Source organism: Boleophthalmus pectinirostris, unplaced genomic scaffold, assembly GCF_026225935.1.
Source record: "Boleophthalmus pectinirostris isolate CB_2022bp ecotype Guang Dong unplaced genomic scaffold, ASM2622593v1 HiC_scaffold_7, whole genome shotgun sequence".
Lineage (NCBI taxonomy): Eukaryota > Metazoa > Chordata > Actinopteri > Gobiiformes > Gobiidae > Boleophthalmus > Boleophthalmus pectinirostris.
The window spans coordinates 7,862,459-7,879,428 of NW_026571473.1; the positions used below are offsets into that span (position 1 = coordinate 7,862,459).

The 16,970-nt window shown below is 39.6% G+C and overlaps 1 protein-coding gene across 1 annotated transcript in view; it reads right to left on the reverse strand.

Annotated features, from left to right (window-relative positions):
• fcho1 (FCH and mu domain containing endocytic adaptor 1) overlaps positions 1 to 16,970 on the reverse strand; it is an 81,104-nt gene that overhangs the window by 6,956 nt on the left and 57,178 nt on the right. The window contains 12 exon segments of the mRNA XM_055164557.1: positions 41 to 837; positions 839 to 1,067; positions 1,762 to 1,886; positions 2,581 to 2,632; positions 6,049 to 6,102; positions 6,188 to 6,212; positions 6,752 to 6,945; positions 9,373 to 9,433; positions 13,148 to 13,172; positions 13,246 to 13,360; positions 13,921 to 14,017; positions 14,116 to 14,214. Of these exon segments, the coding sequence (XP_055020532.1) occupies positions 41 to 837; positions 839 to 1,067; positions 1,762 to 1,886; positions 2,581 to 2,632; positions 6,049 to 6,102; positions 6,188 to 6,212; positions 6,752 to 6,945; positions 9,373 to 9,433; positions 13,148 to 13,172; positions 13,246 to 13,360; positions 13,921 to 14,017; positions 14,116 to 14,214 (1,873 nt within the window).

The following is a 16,970-nucleotide window of genomic DNA, read 5'->3' on the forward strand; positions in this document are numbered from 1 at the left end:
TTACACAGTGCATCTTTAACTTTTTATCCATCTTCTCTACCTTTATGTGACCCGAGGCTGCAGGGCTGGCTGATATCGAGACAGTCCTGGTCTTTGTCTGTGGAGAAGCAGAGGTCCTCCTGTGGTCCGGAGTGTCTGGTGAGGGGGGGCCCATTTCTACGCGGTTCACTCTCCGACGATCGGTGCTTCCTCCTCTCTCCTCCTCCTGCTCCCTCCTTTTGCCCACTGCTTCCTGTTTTATCATGTGGCTTGGAGCTTGTTAAAACCACTGCACTTGGAACCCCATCGTTGAAGGGATTATGCACAGAATTCCAATGTGAAATTTCTTTTTTAGCTTGCAAAGTTGCGTCCACTCCTGATCTATTGTTGTTACTGGTTGCTATGGCACCAGGAGGCGGGATCAGTCCAGCTCCCGGGGCTAGTCCTGATTGGTGCGTGGGGCTGCCAATCATCGTGATCGCAAATGGGTCTTCCGAAGTAACAGGAGGAGGTAAACTTCTATCCCGTTTTCGGTCTTGCTTTTTGCGATGACTTGAAGAAGAAGAAGAAGAGGAGGGAGTTTTATTCGATTGTATTTTACTGTCGATAGCGGCGAAAGGATCTCCTCGTATCTCCTGATTGGCTGAGCGAGGAGGTGGGCGGGTCCAAGAGTCTGAAAACGTCTCTTGACTGACAGTTCGTTCGAAAGCGAGAAAAGGGTCTTCTTGGGGGATATGCTTACAGTTCCACACGGAGTTCTCCATTTCCGGGGTGGGCAGGTTCGGAAAACGCATCGAGGTCTGATCGTTTTCCGGCGGGACTCGGGTCGGACGAGAGGAGGGCGCCGACCACACCCCGATCGTCGTGGAAACGGGGGCGGGCGGGTCCAGGAGAGGGGTCCCGGAAGGCGGAGAGGAAAGGGTCAGAGGAGCGACCCCGGGTTTGGTCCATGCTCGGGGGGGCGGGAGGCCACGCCGCCCAGCCCTGCCCCGGTTCAGGCGAGGGCCCCAGTGCCTGATGAGAAGGAGAGTCCAGACCAGAGTCCTCAACGTTTTCAGGAGATGAGGAGTCAGAGGAGAAGGCAGCGTCTGAGGAAAGAAACAGACACGTATTAAAAGGGCTAGAACAAAGAAAACTGTGGAAAATACTAAAACGCTAACTAGAGATTTATGAATGTAGCTTTTTCAGTACCAAAACTACAGGGTCTTTTTTAATCTCTACTGACTGTCAGAGGACGGTGCTGAAAGGGAATCATTTCGTATCCACCCTCTTACGGTCATCTGCAATTTATAAAATTGCTTACATTTGCAGATTTTGTTTTACTAGTATTTATTCTTCTAGTAACTATACAACATTGAATAAATAACATTGTAAATATTTTTGAGATATTCTGACTTAATAGTGGCCAATAAGTAAGTCTCACTAAATCAGTTTTTAGATCCAGCAAAATATTCTGCATAATCAGTACAATCCTAATTAGGACAATTAAGAATAATGCATAGAATATTTCAGCATTGTGACTTAAAATAACTTAACTTTATTTGATTATTAGAATAAATATTGACTCTAAATTGTAAAGCATATTTGGTGAATGAGCTACAACCTTTTTACCAGCAAGTTTACTCGTAAATAATTGCATGTGTTGTTTCTTAATATGTTACTATAATTGGAGAAAATAGCAAGAAAAAAACTGCAAGTACATCACATTGGACATGTGTAGAGAATATTCTTATAATACTTCATGAGACAAAGTTAAATTCTTCTATATACTAGCAGTCTTACATTCAGTGTCTCCAAACACGCTGTTTCCTCTGAGCTGCTCTCTCCCCTCACAGCTCTTGGACTTTAGGGCTGAGTCCAGAGGAGGTCCAAACAGACTGTCAGACACAGACGCAGAAGAACTCAACCTGAGGCGCGGAAAACAACGGGAGGGAGAGAAACAACAGGAGGGAGAGAAACAACAGGAGAGAGAGAAACAACAGGAGAGATGGAGGGGAGAGAGACACTGGTTTAGGGGAAATGCAAATAGAAGAAGCCCACAGAATACTTTACATGGAACCATCTGTGTATAATGTGCCTCTGTTATTCAGGTTCTTATACCAATATAACAAATGGATTGGTTTTAATGCAGAATAAAATATGTTAAACTCAAAATGCAACATGTTAAATAGGAATTTAAAGGTGCACTATGTAAATTTTCTGCTAAGAGTCCAGCACCTGGTTGTGTCCATGGAGATATGCTATGGAGATTACTTTTCTCTGGAATGTACCACAGTATTAGCCAGGTTGGCGCCACGGCACTAGGTGGAGCTGATTTATTGTATTTATTGTATTTACTGTATTTATTGTAAGTGGACCCACCTCTGCACAAATCAGATCTGTAAACTGGCTTGGTACATGGACATAGATAATTAAGATTAAGAATTATTATTATTATCATATTAAAAAAAATTCCAGGCAAAATTCCGGACTCTCCACCTGGTAAGCTACACAGTGCACCTTCAAAAGCGCTGTATCTGATTTTTACTGGCTTAAAAAAGTGAAAACTTTAAGTACGGTAGTTAATTCTAAAATAAATTCAATGAATGAGTTGTTTCACACCTGCTGTGGTCAGGGCTGGACGTGGACCTCCTGAGTCCATCCAGGTCTCCATCTGTGAAAACAAAAAAAGATTCATATCAGAAATTACGGGGCACAAATCTCATGTAAAATAAAGTAATATTACAAAATGTTTATCATTCAATAAAAACATTCAATAAAATACAAGTTTAAAGGTGCACTAAAATGTTTCGGGTGGAGGGTTCACTGCCTTCTTCTTGTTTCCATGGATATTATTGTTTTGAATGGATTGTGATGCTAAAAACTTATGTTTCTCCATTGGCACAAGCTGGTAGTGTCATAGGGCCAATGTATAAGTCAGATCTATGGAGAGGCGAGCCCACTCACAGTAAGAATACAGGTTTTTAAATTTATTTTATTTCAAAGGTAAAACACCTGTAAATGAATAGATGCAACATAGATAAGTTTAATGCCATACACCAAAACATTCCAGGCAATGCAATAACATCTCCATGGAGACAAGCAGGTTAAAGAATTCTCCACCAGGAAAATTACACAGTGCACTTATACTTATGCTTAGATTTAGACAGCGTTTATTGATCCACAGGGGAAATTACTTGGACACAGTAGCTCACACATCACATTATATTACAATAACAAAGAGTAAAAAATATAAGAATGGTAATAAAACTTCTAAGTAAGTAGTAGTAGTAAATAAACAATCACGCATAGGCCCCTTCCATGTGAAATTATGAATCCTAGCAATGTTGTGACTATCCTATTTGCCAGAACCCCACCTTCCTCTTCTCTTTTTAGCACAAATAGTTTTAGATTTCAAAGCACAGTCCCCTCCTTCTGTATTCAAACCCTCTTAGTGAGAAAAGGAGCCGTAATAAAACATTTGCAGAGAGGGTCATGTGACTAATGGGAGCCAGCCCAGTGCAGAGGGTCGAGTAGAGGACAGATAAATGGGTCACTGGAGCTAAGCACATAAAACAGGGGAATCCTACAGTAGCAGAATCAACAACTGCTACTAGGACTGGGCAATATGCCAGAACAAGATCAAAATCAGACCTAATCCTTGAAGAAGACAGTAACAGGTGAGCTTTACACATACAGCACCTCAAGATATTATACTACAAGATCTGGCGAGACCAATATGCCACAAGATCGTGCAAACATGGGGAAAATGATCATGTGAGATTTTGTTCGCCCATGTATTTACATTTGGATTGGGCAAAAATGAGTTGAACGCTCATGAGTAAACATTTTGAGATGCTATAGTTCCAAAAAGCAATGTAAAAATGACCGCTAAAGTACTCAATACTCAAAAGTGCTCAATATAAAAAAAATGCTACAAGTCATTTATTATATATTTATATCAAAATCTCACCCCGCAATAACTCATTTTTATACATTCTATTTCCTTATCACTGGACCAAAATATGTACTTTTTTATACTTTGCAGCTGATATCATTAGCATTCCCTGGGGGTGTGATACTAACTGAAGGCTCAGCTCTGTCTGAGGCTTTATTAGACTTTAATCTGATCTTTATTTTAACACTCTCTGAACAGAAAGAGCTGATTTAGTTGGAACTATAGATGGGCATTCAGTTAAATGTTCTTAATCAATCATCGGGAGAATTAAACAACTGATAACTGATTCATCATTAACATTTTAATATTAAAATTATCATCGGTATTATTACTATTACTAATCTGCATAAATAAACTCAACTTTACAACATATAAACCACAACTACTATAGAGCCACATTGGCCACAGGGTTGCTATGGTGGTTGCTATGGTGGTTGCTATGGTGGTTGCTATGGTGGTTGCTATGATAATTGCTATGATAATTGCTATGGAGGTTGTTACGGTGGTCGTTGATATGGTGGTTGTCACGGTGGTTGTCATGGTGGTTGCTATGGTGGTTGTCATGGTGGTTGCTATGGTGGTCGTTGTGGTGGTTGCTGTGGTCGTTGCTATGGTGGTTGCTATGGCAGTTGTTATTGTGGTTGGCATGGTGGTCGTTATGGTGCTTGTCATGGTGGTTGCCATGGTGACTGTCATGGTGGTTGCTGTGGTCGTTGCTATGGTGGTTGCTATGCAGTTGTTATGGTGGTTGCTATGGCAAGTGTTATGGTGGTTGTTATGGCGGTTGTTATGGTGGTTGCTATGGTGGTTGTCATGGTGATTGCTGTGGTGGTTGTCATGGTGGTTGTCATGGTGATTGCTGTGGTGGTTGTCATGGTGGTTGTCATGGTGGTTGCTATGGTTGTTATGGTGGTTGTCATGGTGGTTGTCATGGTGGTTGCTATGGTTGTTGGCATGGTGGTTGTTATGGTGGTGGTTGCTATGGTGGTTGTCATGGTGGTTGTTATGCATAACCACCATAACAACCACCATATACCACCATAGCAACCACCATAGCAGCCACCTAACAACCACCATCGCAACTACCATAGCAATCACCATAGCAACCACAATAGCAACCATCATGACAACCACCATCGCAACCACCAAAGCAAACCATAACAACCACCACAGCAATCACCATGGCAACCACCATGACAACCACCATAACAACCACCATAGCAACCCCAATGACAACCACCATAGCAACCATAACAACCACCATAGCAACCACCACAACCACCATAACAACCACCACAGCAATCACCATAGCAACTACCATAACAACCACCATAGCAATCACCATAGCAACCGTAACAACCACCATAACAACCACCATAGCAACCACCATAGCAACCATAACAACCACCATAGCAACCAACATAGCACCCATCATAGCAACCACCACAACCACCATAACAACCACCATAGCAACCACCATAGCAACGACCATGGCAACCACCATAGCAACCATAACACCCACCATAGCAATCACCATAGCAACTACCATAACAACCACCATAGCAACCATAACAACCACCATAGCAACCACCATAGAAACTACCCTAGCAACCACCACCATAACAACAACCACCATAACAACCACCAAGACAACCACATGACAACCACCATGACAACCAACATGACAACCACCATAACCATGGTTGTTATGGTGTCTGTCAGGTGGTGTATCTGGTAAATGCCAGATTTAAATTCCTTCTAATTTCCCCTTTCCAGAGATACCTTGGTTTTTGATATTGGACCAGCAGTTGCTGAGTAAATGCAATTTGAAATTTGACGACCATGCAAAAAAGGGAAAAAATTAAATTGTGATATCTCAGAAACTGTTACGGTTACTGGTACGATCAAATAAAAGTTTTTTATTTTGGCTTTTCTGGCTATATACCAATATACCAAGTTTCATCAAAATTCAACAAAGTAGAGTTTAACTCATTGGGTGAACTGAGGTGGACTGACCCTATAATGCAGCAAAACAGTTACTAACTACAGTTAAATAAAACAGAAAAACACTCAAAGCCTAAGTACTGATATCGGCATCACAGAAAAGTTAGACTGGTGTATCTCAAACTTACCCCTGTGTGACGCACCCTCCTCCTCTGATCGACCTCCTGTGGCACTCGAGTTTCCTAAAATCATCCAAAACATGAGACTTAGTTTAATGTGGTCAGTTTTTGCTCATAATAAAATGCATATCCTATTTTGAAGACTTACTGGAAAGATGTTTTTGGACTGGTGCCTAAAATGTAAGAAAGAAATGGTGAAACAACACATAATACACATGTGAAGCTTATCATGATTAGATTTCTGTACTCAAGTAAAAACAACATTACTTTAAAATAATATTACTTAAGTAGAAGTATAAAGTAGTGGCACAAGAAATTATTCAAGTAAGAGTAACTGTCAAGACATAACATCAGATTTGTGATTTTGTGATTTGACAACACAAAACCTTAAATAATGCAAAGAATATGGTATTTTCATGGGACAAATTATCAAAATTAGGAAAAATAAATATTTAAAGGAGTGCTGCAATGTGCAAGTGATTTCATATTGTCTTTTTGTCACTTGTGAATTTACTCACAGTGGGAGTAACATTAACTCGAGTAAGAGTACTGCTACACTGTACAATATATAATTGAATTAGGGGTAAAAGTATGGTGTTTGAATAAAAGAAGTACAATTTGTTTAAAAAGTTACTCAGGTAAATGTAGCTAAGTACTACCCACCTCTGTAGATTTCATAATATATTTAGATGAGATCACTAAGCACACTCACCTGTTGGGCCCTCCCTCTGTTTGGAGGCAGAGTCAGCGCCCCAACTGTGGCCTTCAGCTCTCGATCCTGAGCGGCTGCACTGCTCCTGTTGCCGCTTGTTACCGGGCGGATCTGAATGTGGAACTTTTTGGGCTCCTCGTCGTCGAAGTCCGAGTCGCTGGAGTAAAAGTTGTGCTCCTTCTCCTCAGCACAACGTTCAAAGATTGGTCAAGGAAATAAACACTTAGAACACTTTTTAAACCCATTCTATGACTAAAGTGGAGAGCATTTTGGATATCAGCTCATTTACTACTTCCCAATACTTTACAAAGATGTGAGTCTGGTCACTGGTTATACCTCCCTGAGTTCCGATGGGTGTGACTGACAGGTGGATTAGCCAATCAGAGGCTCGCATGGTCTGACTGTATCAAAACAAATATAGCTGCTTACTGCTTATGAGGAAAAAAAGAAAGGAAAAAAAAAACACAAGGGACTGAAAAACATCATAGATTTCTGCAGAATCAGTGAGACAAGCACTAAACTGTGCTATACTGTGTGATCTGAAGTGAGAGAAAGTTGATTTTGTTCAAAGTGACAGGTGACCAGTGAGTTCCTTGGTTTCACATGTCACTGAAAAAAAAAAAAAATATGATTGGACGGTTCAGTTTGAATCTGGCTCAAGAGGCGACCGAGAGAGTGGAGATAAAAAATACTGGAAGAAAATGGATTTTTAAAACACTAACAGAGAGAGGACTGACAGTTTTTCAATGTAAAGTCAATTGGAAACAGAGTCGATGGAGCTGGAAGTGTGCCCATCCTCACTTCCTATTTAGAACGTGGCATCTAGGGGGTTACCAATGTCCATTTATATATACAAACTATTATTTTGGTCAGAAATTACTCACCAGTCAATAGGAGATTGGTGACATGATAATAACAAAACATCTCTTCAAATCAAGTATAACTTATGTATGGAAATCTGTCATTTCTTTCTTTGAATTACTAGAAAATAAACTTGAAAGATGCCAACATCAGTATTAAAGGTGCACTGTGTAACTTTTTGTTTGGGGGTTGGACATGTTTCTATGGATAATATGTCATTGCTCTGCCTGGAATGTTCCACAGTATGACATTAAACAACTCTACAGTTTATCGCTTACATTTATTCAATTACAGGTGGTTTTATAGCTCAAAATTACCTAGAAAAACAGGTATTCTGACTGTGAGCGGGGTTGCCTCTCCACAGATCTGACCTGTAACTTAGCTTTGTTTGGTCTCCATGAAGATAGAAATTAAAACATTCCAGACGATACAGCAATAACATCTCCATGAAGAAAAGCATTTGATGGATTAAAATTACACAAGGCACCAAAATGTAAAATGCACAAAAGGAGCTTACGTTCTCCGAGCTGTCACATTTGAACCCTGCCAACACTTATCTTGATGCTAAAAAGTCGAGTCAGGGAATGGTTTTAATGACGCTCTTTCCCCATAACATGTCTGTTTCCATTATAATCTAACCAGGAGGATGCGTTTGGTCATTTGCAGTAATAAAAGGGAGCAGGGTCATGATAATTGTCCTGCTCTTCTGATAATGAGTTCATGAATTGAGTCAGTGAGGCGCATAAACGAAACGCACCCAGACCGGGACCTTTGACCCCAGGGTCTAACCGCATTAACCCAGTACTGTGTCAGAGGCATTCACAGCAATTAACTCTGACTGAATGGGGAAGAGTATTTCATTTTAAATCTGATGCGAAGGGGGTGAGGTACTTGTGTTAATCATTTTAGGTATCTGTATTATACATAAGTACATTTTGTGGAAACATTTTACTTTACTACATTTGAGAGCAGGTATCTGTAGTTTCTGCTCCAGTACATTTTTGAACAGCACGGAAAAGTAAAAGTATTATTTTTATTACAATCTGAGACCTGCTGAAAGGATTTGCACATACTTTGAGCAAACAAAAATATACAAAAAATAAAAACAACTCGGAAAAAATATTACTTCACTTGTTTCTGTTGACCAAAATTCTGCACAAATCTGTATCAAAATCACTACATTTGAAGCTTTAATACTTACTTTTACTTTATATTCTTTTACATTTTTAAACAGATGCTTTAACACTTTTACTTAAGTCGATTTTTTCATGTGATACTTTTACTTGAGTATTTTTTTTGTACTAGCATCTTTACTTTTATTTAAGTAACACAATTGAGTACTTCTTCTGCCACTGTTGATTACTGGTATATAAAAAGGAGTATCAAAACAGTATTGCGGAATTTCTTTTGTACTGAAATAAAGTTAAATTTTTTTGTATTGTGACAACCAAATAGCAGGAATGTTATTGAAACCTTTGGGCAAAACACTTCCACCACATTACCTATTATGAATGTGGAAAGTGTGTATGTCGGTGGTCAATTTCAATCCACATTACGAGATATATTTAAACATTAACACCTAACTCCTCCTCTCTTTTTACTATGAGTTGTCATTCATTAATAGAAACGTCCTATAACACCATCATCGTTTTAACAGTTGCTTGTAACATAAGACACAACAGCTGTTTAAAGCACACACACGGACTGATACAGGGGTCACGGTGTAATCATTTAAAACAGCACTGATGGGTAAAGGATATCATTTTGAGTGTTTTCAGCTCGTATTACAAAGCCCTCGTCGTCCACTTCAAGAGGAGAGTTCTGTGGAGGAGGAGACAGCAGCAGGTCAAATACACAGAGACAGACAGAGATATGAACTGTACACGTGTCAGAGCAGCTGGAAACATACTGACAGAAATATTGGGTGCTCAGAATGATTTAAGTTAGATTTTTATCACTCTTTATCAGGAATTCAGTTTGTCGACAACAGGGGTGTGCAAAAATATTGAAATATTGATATACCGTATCATTTAATGTGATGATACAGTATCGATATCGTGGGCTGCTGTATTAATATATCACCAAGAGTTAATTTATGTTGTTACAGCTACAGTTCAGTGAAAGGAAACACTTTTGACATTTTCATTGTTTTGAGGAGTAAAATGGCTTTTTTCATATTCACTTTGCACAATTAGTGGTTTAACAAAGACAGCAAATCGTATCGAATCATTTAGAAATATATCATATCGAATCAAAATGTCACTGTATCGAGATATGTATCGTATTGTGGCCTATGTATCGAGGTATGTATCGTACTGTGGCCTATGTATCGAGGTATGTATCGTATTGTGGCCTATGTATCGAGGTATGTATCGTATTGTGGCCTATGTATCGAGGTATGTATCGTACTGTGGCCTATGTATCGAGGTATGTATCGTATTGTGGCCTATGTATCGAGGTATGTATCGTATCGGTAATTTTTTATTGATCCATCCATCCATTTTCTTCCGCTTATCCGGGGTCGGATAGCAGGGGCAGCAGTCTAACCGGTGACTCCCAGACTTCCTCCACCCCAGACACTTCCTCCAGCTCCTCCAGCTCCTCCAGGGGAACCCCGAGGCGTTCCCAGGCCAGCCAAAGAGACATAGTCCCTCCAGCGTGTCCTGGGTCTTCACCGGGGCCTCCTCCTGGTGGGACATGCCCGGAACACCTCCCGAGGGAGGCGTCCATGAGGCATCCGGAACAGATGCCCGAGCCACCTCAACTGGCTCCTCTCGACATGGAGGAGCAGCGGTTCTACTCCAAGCTCCTCCCGTGTGACTCTCCCATGGTCGGCAGTGATGTGGTCGCTGTATTGGATCGTTATGGTGAAGAGGGAACTGAGTCGAAAGGCGAAGCTCTTGATTTACCGGTCAATCTTCCTTCCTACTCTCACCTATGGTCATGAGCTCTTGGTAATGACCAAAAGGACAAAACTGCGGCCACAAGCGGTTTTAATGATACCCAGCCCTAATCGACAATGACACACTGGCTTACATTAAAGGTGCATTGTGTCACTTTTCTGGTGAAGGGTCCGTCAAATGCTTTTCTCTGTGGAGATGTTATTGCCATGTATGGAATGTTTCACAGTGTGGCATTAAATCTTCCTATCAACATCCCAGGCAGAGCAAGTACATATCCATAGAAAAATGAAGGTGACGGACACCAAACCAGAAAAGTTACACAGTGCACCTTTAAGCCTTTCTTTCTGTTGTGTAGTCAGTTGTTTGTTCAGTACTGACACCCTTTTTTTCCTCATGAAAGCTCAGAAAAAGGTTTTCTTTCGCATAATGGTAAAAAGACTGAGTGGCTATCTCTCTCCCCTCACTGCGAGAAGGTTACCAGTTCAATCCTCGAACCACCCGAACCTTTCTGTGTGGAGTTTGCATGTTCTCCTTGTGCCTGGATGGGTTTCTACACTCCTGTTCCCACATCAACCCAAAACATAAACACGGGAAAGCAGAAACATAATCTGTGTAATGTTTGAAGAGATTGAGGAAGTCCCCAGTGTCTAATATTACTGAGAATGTAGGGTTATTTTTAACATGAGCCATTCATGTTTTTAATTTGTTCAGATGATGTACGGGCACAGTTTGTTCTCTGTAAGTGCACGTTTGTCAGATGGTTCAAACTACTCCAGCCAAAATTCAGTATCACAAAGTGCACGTACGTATCTGATTATTTCTTTCCTCTAGGGCTGGGAGAAACGGTCATAAAAATCGAATCCTGATCTCATCTCGGTGACATATCGTGATATCACTTCACTATTTAATATAACTGTCTGCTCAAACTCACTTCTCTAATTAATCAGCCGCTGTAAGGCTTTGAGTGACCAATCACAGTGTGGCGTGAACTTTCAGAAGATGTTCCCATTCCTCCAGCTTAACCTCTGTCCAATTTCATAAAAGTCTCATATTCATAAACATTTTGAAATATAAAACAGCTAATTTATAGAATAATTACCAGATGAATCAATGATCAAATAGGGATTAGATGAAGCCCTAGTCCAACTAAACAAAGAGGTGAATGTTTAACCATGATGTGTGTCTAATATAGTGCATAATTCTGTATAGTGTTGCTTAAATAAAGGAAAATGATTTTAAAGTAAAGTAAGTAAAGTAAAATTGTGCTTTCATTTCCAGTCATGTAGTGCTTGCTCTGTGAGTCTCTGATGTCCCATAGTAAAGCTTTAAGGCGTGTCTCTTTAAAATGACACCGTATCGGACTTGGAGTGTGTTTATTTACTCTGCTCTGTGCACGTGCAGCTGTGAGGACACTCTGGCCCAAATACACAGGTAGCACACTGCTGCTGCTCTAGGGTCCGGACGATTCTCAGAAAGACCAGAATAAACTTGGGAAATCCTACACGGGACCTCGTCACTATCACACTCACACTCACATGATGAAAACACTTTGGGGAGGGGGGGCAGATTTGATACTGGACGTGTGGGTCTGGTTTGTAATTCATTCAAAAATAATAACCACACGTGTCTACTTAAAGGGACTGTACACACTTTTTTAATGTTAAGTAAAATACGTCTAGCTACTATTCAGAGGCGGCGCTACCATTAGGCAAAACTAAGTGGCTGCTTAGGGCCCCCAAACCTGGAGGGGCCCCAACCAATTTGCCCTCAGTGCCACTATTAGACAAGGCCTCAGAGCAGTTAGATTTTCTCTCAATAGGATTTTAAATGAGAGTAGTTTACTTTTAAACAATATTCATAAGAAAAATAATCATAATCCTATGTAATGGATGTAAACAAAAATGTAACTGTACTAGCAAAAAAATAAAACTCCTTTCAGTTCTGGTTATATAATAGGCTTCCGAACTAATAAGAAAAGTTTCCAATCCACCACAATTCAAATAAATAGAGTTGTGCATGTCTCAAGAACAATGGGGAAAAGCAGGCAACAAATATATATATATTTACTGAACATTATAATGAGGACCCCAAACTCAAGTTTGCCTAGAATTGCTAACTCTGCCACTGCCTCTTGTCTGCAAACTAGGAAGTAATGCTGATGCACCGTTAGCATGCTACTTGTTGGTAGCATAACAGAGATGGCCACTGCAAGCCAACTATTGTGTGTCACAATGGAAAAATTAATCCTTTGCCTACAGAATTCCACAGTATGGTATTAAATGTATCAGTTTCATTTATTCCACCAGGCGTTGGTGCTCAAAATAAAACAAATAATTTCCCTTGTGAATCCAAAGTTCGTCTAAGTCTAAAATACTTTGGAAATCATACATTCTTACTGTAAGTGGTCTCCATAGAGATAGATACCTTTAATGCCAAATTGAAAAGCTTTTCAGTGGCTTGTCTTTCTCATCTTGATTTTATATTGACTTGGATGTTTTTTTTTGCTTTCAACTCTCCATCAAACTTCATCATTAAGGTATTAGTGTAGTTATTAGCTCTGATAGTTGCTTTAAGCTATAATTATAGTTAATAATAGTTTTGAGTGGCACAAAAAAAAAAAAAAAAAACTCACCAGTGTTTCTGTCATGGCTGAGTCTCTGTAAAAACATAAACACAGTCAGAAACAGTTCAATGTCACATGTTCAGATCCACAGAGTTTGCATTTCTCACGTTGAGTCTGGTTCTTTGTCTCTCCGGCCGAGCCCCGGGAGCCTGAATGCTTTCCCTCGAGTCTTCTTCACTCCTTCAGGGGCCACAGTGATGTACTCCTCAAAACCAACCAGAGCTGCACACACACACAAATAACACAACTACAATGTTATATTTTAATAAAAGTTAAAGACGATATATCAGGCTGTTAGCACACACTGTACATTTTGTTCATTGTAAACCACTATAGGTCCTTTTTACAATACTGCTTCAGCCTCACTTGCCATTTAGTTATCATTTATATTGTTGCTCTTTGTTATTAGAATATATTGTGATGTGTGAGCTACTGTGTCCAAATAATTTCTCTTGTGGCTCAATAAAGTTTATTTAAGTCTAATTCTAAGATACAAATAGATAATCACTCACACCATGTTAAGAGCTTTATGTAACTGCTTCACCAAAGGAAACTTCTGTGCTTAAAAACTAGGTACTTGGGTTTCTAGGCTAATGTTACCCCAAATAGTGCCACAATCTGGTTTATTTTGCATACAGAAAAAATAAATTCAGGAAAGCTAATTATGAAAGAAAAGAAAGATAATACAACACAGTCATAAAAGTTAAATCTTTCTAAATTTCACTTGCTTTTCATTTGTTACCCAAGATAAAATAAACAGAATAGTGTACAATCACTCGTACCTGGCCTGTCTTTGCCCGTCCCTTTCTGCTCTGCAAACCTCTGGATCAGGTTGTCAATTCCAATATTTTCCACATTTTGTTTGAATTCCTCATGGACCTAGAGACAAATCCAAGGAAATGCAGTTTACTGAAGCATACAAAAAGAAAATGCACCTTTGAATAGGGAATAGTAAAAAAGCTTTGTGCCCAGCGTACCTGTCCCACCTGCACATGGGTGTCCTCTATGGAGTGAGAGTAACCTTTAATGAGCTGTTTCATCTGACGTAAGTGAGTCTCCTCAATCTCCTGAAACTTCTGCAAACGTAAGAAAACAAAACATACAGAATTTAAAAGGAAAATCTAAATATATGCTACTATATTATTATATATATCTAGGAAAATTCTCAAAGGTTATACACGGTTGACCAATTATGTCTATACAATTTATTTAAATGTAAATGTGCACTGTGTAATTTTTTTGTTGAGGGTAAGAAACCTTACTGCTTTGCCTGGAATGTTCCACAGTATGGTATTAAATCTATCTATATCCATATGACACAACCAGGTCAGACATGTTTCATCTGAGTAATGCTTAAGCAATAGAACAAAATGTAAGAGAACATAATGTGCCATACTGTGGAACATTCCAGGCAAGGCAATAACATCACCATGGAGACAAGCAGATGGCAGACCAGAACCAGAAAAGTTACATAGTGCTTCTTTAAAACTACATAAGCATATTTGAGTCAACAGTAATGAGATAGCTTAGTGGTAAAAATGTGATGAATAAAAGTAACTCTTTTATATATTCTATGTAGTTTACATTCTGCATAGTTACAAAAATTATGTATAGTCATGAGTACCAACTAATACATTTTACTTTATTCAGCCAATACACATCTTTAAAAAAAAAAAAAAACTCAAAGCCTACAAGGCGCCAGGGCTCTGAGCCAATACAGGAGATGGGGCTGCCAAACTGTAACCCAGAGATAATTTGAGAGGATTTAGCATTAAAATATCCATTCAGCACAACTCATTTGTTGCTGTCTGCTCTGCGGGTGTAGTCTTGATGTAGAGCCTGGCTTATGTTACACCAATAAAAGTGTATGGAGTTTCGTTCAATTAAATTCATAAAATATTAGTTATAAAAAGCATCTAGTAAACTTCTTTTTCATGTTTGATGCCAAAAAAGGTGTACTGTTTTCAAACACAGTTTAATAAATTGCATTTATTTTGTGAAATGTTATTTTTATTGCTTTAGTTCCGGCCTGAGACTTATCGTATGCCTCAGCATTTTGGGAAATCTATAATTCATTGCGGATGCATGTTGCTGTGTTTGCACAAAGTAAGAGGCAAGAGTTTGAACAGAAAGGCTTGACTCAAACTCTCTGATGTCTACAACTTAATACAATAAAGGGTTTTGTCTGAAACTATAAAATGTGTGTATTTTATGAGATAACATTTTGAAATGGGATAAATTGCAGCAGAAAAGTAATAAACAATAATTTTGAGGTCCAATTTACCCTACTGACTTATTACAGTATAAAGTATATATACAGTACATGTATAGTACAGTATACAGTATAGTATATAAGTATTTAAAAACACATTTCTAAATGAACCATATTGGATTAAAGTAAGACAAACTTTTTTTTTTTTTACCTCTGATTTACAGAGTTTAGTGCTTCACCTGCTGATTCTGCAAAAATACTCCTGTTGTTTTCTTCTCTTTTTTCCCCCTTTTTTTTACTCTTTACTTTTATCCAACAAAAAGTCGCCCATTAGGGCTCAACATAATAGCCAATTCATAAGTTTGGAATTCCTGTTATAGGTGACATTTTAAGGACTTCCCCCCACTCAAAAAGATAAAATATTAAGTTTTAAATTGTTAATCACTATGGCAACAGTGGTAGTTTCTCTACGAACAGCCTGTGCTTATAGTTTTCTGCTATATGTGAAATTTTGTGGACTTTTCACCATACAAAAAGATATAATATTTTGTTTTTAAAGGTTGTATGGAGGATTTTTTTGTTTCAAATTGTCAATGATAGCATTATAGAGGTGCAGTAGCCTTGTAATTATGATGACCAAAAAAAGAGAATAAAAATTCATCAACTCTGGACGTGGTGGGGCTAAACATTTGCCAATAGATAACGACACTGCCTCGTTATCTGTTAGCTGACAGGCTGTCAATCAAACTCCCCACGTTTCTAGCGTAACTGACTTGCCTGCGCGCTGCCATTACGTGGTTTGCGTACGCCTGTCACGCAGTCCACAGACGCAAGCCGCACAGACGCTGTTTACTCCACCAACACAACAGTAGCGGCTTTTTTGACCTATATCTTCCTCGCAGTTAGAACAAAGTTTGTTGCAATGGCGACAAGAATCCAGGAGCAGTTAGCCCCAAAAGAAAGTCCGTTTTTGAGGTCGCTGAAAGAAGAAGACAAGGGGAAAAGCAGCAAAGCCAAACTAAGGTGATTCTCGGAGATTCATTCCAGCGATGGCGCAACTGAAGCAGACGAAGGGTCTAAAGACTGACACATTGGTCTCCAAATTACTCCTGGACAGGTAACTTCTGCTTATTATGAAAACATACTTTATTTCCAAGAGCTAGACAAATGTTTTTCAAGACACGAATGTGATATCCTATGTCTGAAAACGTAATTTTCAATGCAAAGAAAGAGTCCACTTGCTTCTGCGTGTTGTAGTAGTAGCTTCATTCGCACTGAATCTCCGCGCACCCCTTACTGCTTCTCTCCCCGCTTCCCGTTTTGCTCTTCTCCCTGCTCCTCACTTCTTCTCCGCGCACCGCACCGCTCCCCTCTCCTCTCCCCGCTCCGCTCTTCCCGCTGCTCCTCACTTCTTGTCCGCGCCCCCCTCCCCCCGCTCCTCACTTCTCCGCCTTGCCTAACCAACACTGTAGTTAGTTGTTTACAAGTCATGTGCAGAGATGAGTACTTGTTTTCTAGAAACAAACCTGTTTCTGGCGTAAGGAGGAGGTGTTTCTTCGTAGGGAGCTGTAGGGGAGGGGGGGTGGTTTCATGTATGCGCAACATTTGAAAAAGGACAAA